The following is a 12,874-nucleotide window of genomic DNA, read 5'->3' as shown; positions in this document are numbered from 1 at the left end:
TTCCAATCTCCAAAACATTAGGTCCATCTTATGTTTTGGAGCTCTACCAAACAAACCAAACTAAATGTTGAAAATTGTTGTTTTTCAAAGAAGAAACTGCTGATGTGATTCTTTACTTACCAGAAAATTTGGGGGGGGGGGGGGGGTGCTCTATTTTGCATTTGATTCCCAACCACCTTTCTATATCACCAAATCAGTCCTTTTAATTTCGTTGTTTTAAATGTGGTCCTTTAATTCATTGATGGTATTACTCACGTGTCTCCGACATCCATTGAGTTCAGAGATATCATAAGTATTTAATTAACTTCAATTCTAGGTGTTACTGCCTATCAACAAGCGAGACACCTATTCGAGTAGCTAATTTTTTCGCTAAAAAAATGTACGAGATAACTGTGTTCTTAAAAAAATTTCTTGAGTTATATACTCGTACTAGCGATGGTGGTAATTGTTCGTTCCATAGAACCCAATCAATTCAAATTTAACTGATTAACTCAACTAATTAATTCAGGCGTTCAGACCGTTGGTGGCTGATGCACCATCGCTGTTGTGATGGAAAGAAGAAATTCATCCTCTTGAGAGCTACATTCTCTGCTAATGAAATTTTCAAAAAAAAAAAATCTCTGCTAATGTTGATTAGAGTCTTAGTTAATGAGGGACAAATAAGCGTGTTCTATGTAGTATTAATATTTTTTAGATGATATGTCGTGGTATCGTTTTCCAGTTGATTCCTCACACGAACAACTCTGCATTTGTAAGATGCCAAGTGATCGTGTTCTTGTCTCCTTATGCAAAGTTTTCTTTTTACTGGAAATGAGAGCTCCATGGTTGTTTCACTGTTCCTTTCAGAGTTTTTGTCTTGACCTTTGTGTTGGTTCATCCATCACAGTTGGGTAAACTATATATCTATGGTCTCCAAAAGGTTTGCCCTGAAAATAATGGCGGCTTAGCAACTGCGGCTAAAAAAAATCGAGAACCCCAGAATACGTCGTGCTTGACATATCGTCTTGGAATGACTGAAACGACTGAACATACGGTGAAAGCTTTCTGTTTCTGAGACTGAAAATGACTTGGAAAAAAGGAAGAAGGCGACACATGCAATGGAAGTGATGGACGAACCAGTGTCTGAAAATGAACGAGCTAGCTGGAAAACCTGCTCTAGTCGTCGTCGTAGCGTATATATGTAGACGTAGACGATCGAACAAACGCTAGAAAACCAGCAGTATACTAGCTCTCTGATTTAGAATATATACGTGTACGTACATACAGCAAGGTTATCTTCATTTCCCTTGTCATGTTTTCCCAACCTTCTAAACTATACATAATTTCTTGAAATACTTTTTGCCAATAATTAAGGAGTTAATTCATTTTTTATCTTTAAATAGCTATCGCAAATACTAGATACATCAATTTCAGTAATATCAAACGGGGCGTCTTGGTATGCTATACATTCGTGTCTGCTTCCTTAGACAGAGAAATTTTTTTTATTAATTTTATATGATTATATCAAGTTGATACGGTTACATTAAAGCCACATTCAGTCTCTGTATAGCTAATTAAGATGTATACATTCGTGTCTGCTAGCTATGTCTGCGAGCACGCGTAGCCGTCGTCGGTTGGAACAAGCACATCAAACTGCAGGTCCAGGGAACGAAGGAGAGCCAAATCATCTCTTGAGAAGTTAAGATCGCCCGCAGAATTCGCGCGCTAGCTGAGTCGTCGCCGTCTTCATGCATGCAAACCAAGCTAGCCAGCTAGCTGCATATCTCGTCGCTCTGACATGGGGCTCATTGTTGGTCGTTTCAAGGAAAAATGGCAAACAGTAAACGATAAATAATTTATACATATTTATATACATAACCAGAAACTTTTACCTACAATAAAAAAGATATAAAATTAACTTTATATTTAAGATTAAAAATTTAAATTTAAATTTATAAACACATGCAGACACAAAAATACGTGATTGCAGCTATTTTTATCTGGTCCCGATTTGAAGTGGAGCTAGCTCAGCTAGCAGCAGTAGCGGATGAAGACTACAGTACAGTACTCTCCTAGGGCTGCGTTCGTAGTTATCCGGCACGGAAAACGTAATAATAGATTATTATATGATTAATTAATTATTAATTATTAAAAAAATATAAAATAGATTAATATAATTTTTTAAAACAACTTTCCTATAAAAAATTTTTACAAAGAATACACCGTTCGGGAAACGTGCTCGAAAAAAAAAAGGGGTGTTAAATATCTAACTTGAGTTGCCGGCCTAGGAGTATGTACTAGTTGGCTCCTGGTGGATGCATGCGTCTGATCGCAACTCTGAATTTTGGAACGGAACGTCAGTGGCCGCCGGCCGGTCGGGACCGTTAGCGCGTTTGCATCAACGCTGGCTGCTACTGTAGCTACCAAGCTGTCAGTGGTAGCTACCACTGATCCAACGATCAAAAATATGGCCGGTGAGTGAGCACACCGCTCAATTCTGCAACATTCGCAACGACGACTGCGGTCTCTGCAGTAGCCTTCTTGCGTAGCTGATGGACGGCCATGAGTTCATCCGTGGACCATGCATATGGAAGTATGGATCAAGATATCAGTTCAGGCTTCAGGCTCCATATGTCTTGAGATCAACCGTGCATTCAGAGATCTAGATGATTAAGAGATCAGTTCAAACCTCGATCATTTCGTTTATTGAAGGTTTATTAGCAATGAAAACTAATTTATATACATACACTTAACGATTCGAAGCAAATGTGGTAAAATAAGCTACTAAGTAAAACCACATATCAACTCTTTAAAATTAAATTGTAAGATTCAAAGTCTAGCTTACAAACATAGGCATAAACAAAATTTTGATATGAAACAAGTACTGCATACGCGCCTCTGCACTTGCTCCCGGGTGGTTGGGTTGGGATTAGGATAGGATTTGGATGGATAATTGGATATATGTACACGTACCAGCCGGCCGTCGTATACTCGTATTAGTTCAGTACACGAGCGTGTGGCATGATGCCTCCCTCTCAACTTACAAGGACACAAATGTATCCAGTTCAGCATGCATGTCTTATATATACTAGTATTTATACGGTGTCCCGGACGGTATACCAAATACGGATGGTTTTATTATGCTTTGCATGCATTCTTGGAGGGTTGAATACCTACATTATATTATGTATGCTAGCTCGTTTTTTTTTTCAAAGGATAATGCATGCCTTTTTTTTTTTTAAGTCCTGATACTACTCCCCAACAACCAAGCTACATACATCATGTTGGGAGTAGCCAGTGTATTTTTGTACGGAGTAGTTTATATCATTTCGGTTTTGCCGTTTGCGTTCATTTTTCCTGCATTATATATATATTTTCCCATCTGGTGATTGTTGAGTAAAAATGTGAATTAACTATTTAGGGATGCATACGCGGAATTGATGATGACCATCGAATGATGCATTAGTAGTCAGCACTATAATTAAATTCTCAGAATGGTTCCAACAGACACCTCCAACGGTTTGTGTTCGTGTAGTTGGGTGTAGTTAATTAATTTGAGGTTCGATCGATGAACATATAATTATGTTTGGTATACACAATTATTTTTTATGTGACCTTATTTAGAGTTGTAATGAAGTCAAATTTGCTGATAGTTCATATACACTTGTACTGCACAAACTAATCATTTTAACTGATATATCTGCATATGTAAAGAAAAACTAACTTCGATCAATCTCTTTGAATCAACAGACAATTAATTAGTGGTACTTATCAAGGGAGTTTTCATAGGACACAAACACGCAGTACAGTATATATTACGGTGGCATGCAGCAATCGACTGTTACAGATGATACATCAAGATAGTTATTGTACTGGATTGTTCCAACGGGCCAAGACAATGGCGTGAGTCTAATCGTTTGGATATCACACACAAACACACACACACACATGTTTAGTCTTTTTTCTTTCATTTCATCGCTCCGGGGACAGCTTAACAACCTTCATCGCCTCTGTCTAATAAGAGGAAAAACCTGAGTTCTATATATCTCTAGAAACTTAGGAACAATAACATTCCTGCGCCATAAAAAACCTTTTTAAGAAAAGGAAGTTTGCAGTACTTAAGTTAGCACCGGTATATTCTAAATTTTCTAAATTTTATATTAAAAGTTTTGGTATCTTTAAATACATAGTATCTCCTCCGTTTCATAATGTAAGACTTTCTAGTACTGTCTAGATTCATATAGATGCTAATGAATCTAGACATATATATAAATTATATACATTCATCAGTTGATGAATTTAGTTAAAGCTAGAAAGTCTTACAATATGAAACAAAGACAGTAGTATTTAGAGATATCAAATTTTACACTATAAAATATTGTAACTCATGGTAAATCTTAAGAACTATAAAAACTCTCTTAGTAATGTGGCCAGTTAGATGATCCTGATCCACACAATAGTTCGATGGCAATGTACAATTGTTAGCTGTGAGTTATTTGACGATGGATGAAGCTAAGTTTACGGTGAATGAATTAAATATTCAAAAGTTGATAAGTTTACTTAAATATAATTTACTTAAAAATTGCTGATGAAGAAAGCCTTTTGTCAAAAAGAAAAAAATATCGTTCAGTAGCTTGTGAAGCATACCCAAAATATTCTGGTTACCAATAACACCCCTTCAATGCCTGTGGATGTGGAAGCCCTTAATTGCACTCCTTAATATGATGAACATTAAGTTAGCTGCCGGAGACAGTAGCCAGTATGCAGTCGTCTTCAGTTTAAGTTGAATGAATTCAGTCGCCGCCGGTGATGGTCGGCCGGCTCATCGATCCTATCTGAACCTGACGTTGCTGCGTACTGTCGCCGGCCGGCCGGACTGACCGTCGGTCCACCGCATTGCCCTGCCCTCTCGCATGTGGCGCCGCCGTCGCCATCGACTGACAGCCGACGTCGAATCCGACTCGATCGTCGGCAGTGGCGGAGGATTTAGGTTATGGATGGTCCGACCGATTTTTTTTTCTAAACACAGTATGCTAACACATATAATATATATATATATATATATATATATATATATATATATGCAAGCAAGTATAAATAATAGAATAGACTATAAGTACACTAGAATATATGAATAAAGGAAACATATAAAATTAGTAGTTAAGTAAAATTTTGATTGAAACATATATGGCTTCCTCGTAATAAAATAGAAGCTTAAATGACTAGAAAAATTTAAAGAATATTACCGCATTACATTTCTTCTTGTCAAGTCTATGCCTTCTAAATTCTAATGGCTATAAAAGTATTCATTATATCTTCTGCATCCATTTTAAAAAACATCCCGCTCAATAAAGATGATCATGTTACGTCATTTGCCGGAATACCAATCGATAAAAAATATCAGTTTTTGGGTATTAAGGGTTGATTAGCATTTTTTTTTTGGGTGGTCGGGGACCACCCGGACCACCCCCTGGCTCCGCCGGTGATCGTCAGATGTGCGCCCGAATTCTCGGCGAGCGTGATGCCTGACCAACACGCACAGGAGTACAGGACACACGCCTTTTTTTGCTTGCACATCTCCAGTACCCGAAAAGGCCGATGCTGACACCAATCTGCAGAAGAAAAGAGAGGATGTGGAGCGAGGAGGATAACTGTCGACAGAGATGGTGCGCTGTACGCTGTTCGTACGTGCGCATCAACGGACAACGGCCGGCGACTGGCTGTCGTCCTGTCGACGTGCATCATGCTCGATCTCCCTGGATGTGCTACTGGCAGCTCACAAATACGAGGGGTGATCGTTTGACTGATATACTTACAGACGGAAAACTATTTATGAATAAAATTTTTATGTATATATTTTTAGCGAGCTATTCTTTTCGTTCTAAAATAAATTAATCTTTTACCTATAATGTTTGACTCTTCGTCTGATTAAAAAAATTTATGATTAATATTTTTTATTAGATGATAAATCATGAATAATACTTTACGCGTGACTAATTTTTTTTTAACTTTTTGGAAATCTTTTAAATAAGACGGATGGTCAAACATTGGACATGAGTGGACAAATAACCACCTTAAGTGGTTTTGTAGGTGATTTTGCCATATAGATGCTAACATGGTAGCATCGTTGCTTGCCTGGCACAAATATTGACCCATTAAAATCAAGTTGAACCAAGTGTTTCTTTTCACTCATTGATCAACAATCCTAAAAATTACATATTATCATTAATGTTTATCATTCTCAAGCCAGTTCACTTGTGAAAAAAAAAGTACCACCATGTCACTGCTCCCCCCATACTCCACATGGCCAAAACCACAACAATGTCATCATGTACTCAGCAAAACCACCTATAAAACCACTTTAGAAAGATATTTGAACTGGTTTCGTACGGCAGGGAGTGAAATATCCAGTAATATCTAGTTTTATACAGCAGGGACCAACCCTGATAGTTTAGGGGTGAAATAGACTTTTTCCAATTTCTTTATTGGGCGACCGGTGAACACAAGGGCCAGCCCAACTAACTAACCACCCATTACGTAAGCTTGGGCTGGGCCTTCCGTTCTATTGGGCCTTATGAGCCGAGCTCAGCACTAAAACCAAGGACAATTGGGCCAGACCAGTTGAGATGCAAGAGACGATGGCCATGGCCCAGTCAGACCGCCACGTGTCGGCCGGCCCTTCATAAATACTAGCCGGTAAAACGGTTCGCCGGCTCGCCTGGACAAAGGATCGTCCGGCCGCCTGCGGTACAAAGTACAACGAAAGATCACAACTCGCAAGACAATTTTAGGATCCTAGAAGACACACTCTTCAAACTTCTAAATAATATATTTCATAAAAAATATTTATACAAAATTTTCTAGTTTGATTTTTCTAAAATAAGATTTTTTTTAATTGTGTAGTAGTTAATTCAATTGTTTATATCGTCAACTAGTTATCACAAAAATGAAAAGCCATTTAACCTCAGCTATCTCAAACAGCACATGATGATCCGTTTATGTTGGTGTATCTATATCAAACTAAGTTTACCATAATTATTTGGACTATAAATAAATGGTTTCTTAAAATAATTGACAAAACAAAGGATGAATTAAATATTATAAAGGTGATAGACTGATTTGGAAAGGTTGTCTAAGAAATATCGATAAAGAATTTTCTTTAAACAAATCACCCCACTTAGGAGATTTGGCCTGCAATAATTTGATGACTCCAATCAGAAAAAGAATGGGCCTTTAACTAGAGCTAGCCGCTAGAGTTGATACACCAACATACGAGAGTAATTATTTTACCATATGTGTACGCACGTAATGATATAGGTGTACCCAGTACAGAACATACGGCCTTAGTCGTAATTAATACTATATGATACGGAGTAATTAATTAATTACCAGTGGTTGAAACGATCGACACGCTCATGTACTCCATCTTCTAATTAACTTCAACAGTTAATGGTTCATGGCTACCTACCTAACTTGGTACTATTACTGTATATGGCTCCGACAACTCTAGCTAGCTATCAATTGATGCCTGGAATTTACAAATACTATTACATAGTGTAATTACACAATTTAAGCATATATATACCAAGTTCATCAAACTTGTTATGCATACATATGCATACACAGTACATTGTAGAACAACTTGTGAATGGTTAATCATTGGGAGCATCTCTCCCAAATGCATCCTAATTAGCATTTAACAACAGGGGCGAGGGACGAATCTACCACCGGGATTAGGGGGCTTCAACCCCTCTTACACGATCCACGTCATTGAAGCCCCGTAACAAAATTTCTGGTATTACTGAAGAGATAGAAGGGTTGGAAGCAGTTCTTTTTCGTTCAGTCTCTCCTAATATTTTTTCTGAATCCGTCACTGTTTAACGGTGTAGAGAACCTTAATAATTCAATGCTTCGTCGCTGCCTGCACTAAGACATACTGTATCAGTACTGCCTAGCTTGTCTGTATAGAGTGGTGGCCATATGTATATGATGTGCAATTAAGAGATATCATCGGATCTATTTAATTCCCTAACATCACTGTCATCAGAGCATTCTGTGTACATTAGGGATCTCGTGAGACAGTGACACCCTATCAACCTCGACTTAGTTGCATTTGGACACTGCATGTCTGCATGTAGTAGTGTCCATCAGAATGATTAATTTGCCGTCATTGGATCTCCAATGCCTCTGAGGTGACATGCGTTAAGAACAAAGCATCGAGAAAACATCGCTGTAGCCTGCATTTGCATATGCCCAGCAACAGCAAGGACATTGATTATAGTCGCATGAGATCAAATGCACTCCTTAGATTGTCAGAGTAGTTCAGCTGTACCTGTATCTGGTTCACTTGTGTGCAGAAAGCAAATATATACTACTGTGTTCAGGCGCATGAATGAAAAATATGGCATCAGTTCGCCACTGAATCACGTCAGTACATGCAAAAAATGGAGTTTAGGAATGCATTCATGTTACGCATCATCAGTGTTCATAAATACCAATGTGTACCAGCATGGTAAATAATACTCCTTCCATTGTAAAATATAAACATTTCTAGAATTCAAATCTTATATCGTAATATAAGCATTTATTTTCATATTTTCAATCGTTCTAATAATTTCAGAGTCAATCAGATGCTTAGAAAGAAAATCTAATCAATTCAAAATTCAAAAATTGATCACTGAAATGACTAAAAAATATTTTAACTTTTTCTTAGTCTATACTACTACTAAATAATCTAGAATTGCTTATATTTTAGCACAGGGGTAGTACTGCCTATCTGGAGCTTTATCAGGTTTATCAGCAGTAAAAACACAGGACATGTAGATTGACTGCAAGAACAACAGTCATTGTACTTTACTTATAACCGTTTCACTTCAGGAACCAAAAGCATGTGAAGTAAAAATTCTTGTACTTCAACTAGACTTCTAGTAGCTTGGATCTCATCCTACTAGCTAGCTACTGAGCACGTCAATTTGTTTTCATCCTCCTGTCCAGGGAACATGAGAATTCAATGGCCTCCAGAAGGAGGTGAGTCTGGTTATGTTATTATGCAGCCAGGTCATTCCTAATGTTAGAGTAGTTCACTGTCTCCCACTTGTTAAAACAAGGGAACAAGAATGACCTCACCACACAGATGAAGATGTTTACACATCAAACTGTACCCATTCTTTTTCTTGTTTTGTTTTTATAACCGACAGCGTTTGTAACTTGGTAGCTTTCACTAATGCAAGCATATAATCTATATGCATATTTCCCACATAAATCTAGGAGCTAATCACTAGTTGAGTACTTCATTACATATGCATTGTAGCCTTCTAATTAGATTGTTCGCAGACGAAAGTTGATGGATTATCTACTTGATAATATGAAAAGAAAATAAATATTATATGTTTTATATCTTATAAATACCGTAGCTTGGAATGAGTGGCTAAAATGCAGTAGAGGAGAAGTTTTCGATAAGTATTTTTAAAAACTTAGATCAAATAATCTGTAGCAATAATCTAATGGATAAGTTGAAAAGAACTGGTAGTCTGAACAACGAGAAGGCAATAAGTGAATCTTCATGATTGGTACCATCTAGATTTTACCATGAACAAGTTCAGAAGGAAGAAGGTGCTCGATCATGTACCTGAATTCAGAAATAAATGCAGTGTGGCTGAGGGTTGGGAAGGGTCCCCTCTTACTGCTTGGACAGATCCAATTTCATTTCATGGGGATTTGTTTTACTCCTTACTGAAGAGAGTACAGATCCTGAGATAGATATTCAGAAGTAATTGGCAGGCTAATTGTACACCGAGTATATATTCAATAGCTAGCTAGTGTAGATGGTGATGTTTGATTCGTATTGTATATAGTATACATGAATGCATGAGTGTGATCCTATGAAAAAATCTATAAACAGAAGAGGTAGCATTGCAGCTTGTTTAGTAGCTTATCTGAGCAAATGTGGTAGGCAGAAGTCGCCCTAAAAACTACAATTATGTAGCTTGTATTAGGTCATAAAAATAGAAGCAGAAAATAAGTATGGAGAGAAAGAGAGGAGCTTGCCATTTTGCAAATACTGAGTGACTTGGTTAAAGATACAGTGTTTCTGCAATGAATAAACTCACTACTTGCTGGCAGAACCGGTCTCTTGTCAGTCAAGGTACTACGCACTTGCATTTTTTTGAGGTGGCACTGAATCACTGATCGATTGCAATGTAGTATGAATGTATGATCACACTGCAGGGAAAAGAAAACAGCTGCATGTGAGCTGCTGATGCATATTACTCAAACTCCAGATCTTACTATTGCTCAGCGTCAATGTTAAAAGCTAGTTATGTCACAGCTCATCTAAATCCAGGCATGGTTGCATATATGATAGATCCAGCTGCCCTCTTGAATACAATGTACTAGTCACTGCAAAGCATTACCACCGAGTAAGAACTGTCAAGACAAAAACACCATCGTGTCAAATTCAGTCAAGGGGTGAGACTGACCAATCTTTGCATTGCAGCAGTCCAATTAACCACCTAACTGATCAAACTCATTCATGTCAGCTTACCGGCAAAGCAAGGACATCTGAAGAAAGATTAATCCGAATGCAAGAAAGAAAACAAGCCGGACAAATGCAGGTGCAGACTACCATCGAGCAAGAACTAATCCAGTCAACGAGCGAGATTGACCGATCTGTTGCGGCAGCCTAACCAACCACCTGACCTAACTGATCGGCCAGTCAAGAACACCCGAATCTACAGAAGAGAAAGAATCGTGGCTTGTTTAGTCCGTAAAAATTTTTGGGTTAGATGTCATATTAGATATTTGATCAGATGTCGAAAGACTATTTTAGCGACTAATTGAAAAATTAGTTACATAGGGTGTTAGGAAAGCATGAACGAATTTTTTAAATTAATCCATCATTAGCACATGTAAGTTACTATAGTGGTTATGGTTAATCATAGAATAATTAAGCTTAAAAGGTTCGTCTCGTAAATTCTTTCTAAATTATACCATTAGTATTTTTTAACTATATTTTAATGCTCTATACATATGTCCAAAATTCGATGTGACGAGTGAACGTGAATTTTTTTTAGAACTAAACAGGCCTCAAATGTAAATCGGAGGAAAGATTAATCGGAGTGAAAAGAAAGAGAATTACCGGAGAAATGCAGGTGCAAGTGCAAATGCAGAGGCACCAACCACGGACAGTAGTACGGGCGATGCGTAAACACTGATCACCCCAGCGAGCGACGTCGCGAGGAGCGCGCGCTATAAAATGCCGCGGCGGCATGGCGATCGAGCAAGTGCAGAGCGATCCGGCGAGTGAGATCAGCAACAGGAGTAGTAGTCTTCGTAGTCGTAGCATTCATGGCGTCGTCGTCGTCGTGGCTCGTGGTGGTCTCCGGCGCCGTGGTCTGCATGGCGGCGCTCGTCCCGGCGTCGCACGCCGCCCGCGCCTTCTTCGTCTTCGGCGACTCCCTCGTCGACAACGGCAACAACAACTTCCTCATCACGTCGGCGCGCGCCGACTCGCCGCCGTACGGCATCGACACCCCCGACCACCGCGCCACCGGGAGGTTCTCCAATGGCAAGAACATGCCCGACATTATCAGTTAAGCAGCAGCAGCTAGCAAGCAAGCAAGAAGCTAATTAATTACTCGTAGAATTATATATAACTAATCAAGCCACGATCGAGATGAATTAGCTAATGAATCTACGTGCGTGCGTGCAGGCGAGCACCTGGGGGCGGAGCCGGTGCTGCCGTACCTGAGCCCGCACCTGGACGGCGAGAAGATGCTCGTCGGCGCAAACTTCGCGTCGGCCGGCATCGGCATCCTGAACGACACCGGGGTCCAGTTCGCGAACATCATACACATCGAGAAGCAGATCCGGTACTTCGAGCAGTACCAGGACCGGCTGCGCGCGCTCGTCGGCGAGGAGGAGGCGAGGAAGGTGGTGGCCGGCTCGCTGGTGCTCATCACGCTCGGCGGCAACGACTTCGTCAACAACTACTACCTCATCCCCTACTCGCCGCGGTCGCGGGAGTTCTCGCTGCCCGACTACATCCGCTACATCCTCTCGGAGTACAAGCAGGTGCTGCGCCACCTCCACGACCTCGGCGCGCGGCGGGTGCTGGTCACCGGCGTGGGGCCGATCGGGTGCGTGCCGGCGGAGCTGGCGCTGCACAGCGCCGACGGGCGGTGCGACACGGAGCTGCAGCGCGCGGCGGACGCGTACAACCCGCAGCTGGTGCGGATGCTGGCGGAGCTCAACGCGGAGGTCGGCGGCGACGTGTTCGTCGGCATCAACACGAAGCGCGCCCACGACGACTTCATCGAGGACCCGCAGGCGCACGGCTTCGCGACGTCGACGGAGGCGTGCTGCGGGCAGGGCAGGTTCAACGGCATGGGCCTCTGCACCGTCGTCTCCAACCTCTGCGCCGACCGCGACGCCTACGTCTTCTGGGACGCCTTCCACCCCACCGAGCGCGCCAACCGCCTCATCGTCCAGCAGTTCATGGACGGCTCCCCCGACGTCATCACCCCCATGAACCTCAGCACCATCCTCAAGCTCGACCAGCAACCTCTCAACTGATCCATCGCCATTGTTGCTGCATTCCTTCGCATCGCATCGCGCCAATGGCGCCATCTCGTCTTCCCGCGCGTTTTCGTTTCGATTTGAATTAATTGTTCCACGTATTATGCACGTAATTAGTTCATTAGCTGTTGCTAGATAATATCATATAGATTCCACATAAAACCATATGTGAGCTCGATCATCTCCGGCCATCAGATCGATCGATCACTCGTCATATATGTACTGCGTTGTGTATGTAACGTGGTGTGTTCTTGCTTCAATCATATCATTATTGATAGGTTTTAATCTAAGCAATTTTTCCTACGTATGATTTTATTAC

General features: G+C 40.6%; 1 protein-coding gene across 1 annotated transcript; it reads left to right on the top strand.

Annotated features, from left to right (window-relative positions):
- The first annotated feature begins 11,272 nt into the window (after nucleotides 1-11,272).
- On the top strand, nucleotides 11,273-12,874 carry LOC102719841 (GDSL esterase/lipase At5g33370-like). The gene is made up of 2 exons (XM_040520789.1): nucleotides 11,273-11,569; nucleotides 11,690-12,874. The coding sequence occupies exons 1-2, from the start codon at nucleotides 11,326-11,328 to the stop codon at nucleotides 12,550-12,552; spliced, it is 1,107 nt and encodes a 368-aa protein (XP_040376723.1). The 5' UTR covers nucleotides 11,273-11,325; the 3' UTR covers nucleotides 12,553-12,874.

The sequence above is a fragment of the Oryza brachyantha genome, chromosome 2 (assembly GCF_000231095.2).
Source record: "Oryza brachyantha chromosome 2, ObraRS2, whole genome shotgun sequence".
Taxonomy (NCBI): domain Eukaryota; kingdom Viridiplantae; phylum Streptophyta; class Magnoliopsida; order Poales; family Poaceae; genus Oryza; species Oryza brachyantha.
This window is presented reverse-complemented; position numbering and strand designations above follow the sequence as displayed.

Bases quoted from the DNA above. Each gene is read 5' to 3' on its own strand.
- LOC102719841 (XM_040520789.1), top strand. From the start codon at position 11,326: ATGGCGTCGTCGTCGTCGTGGCTCGTGGTGGTCTCCGGCGCCGTGGTC. The intron at 11,570-11,689 runs GTTAAGCAGCAG...GCGTGCGTGCAG, and splicing joins GAACATGCCCGACATTATCA to GCGAGCACCTGGGGGCGGAG.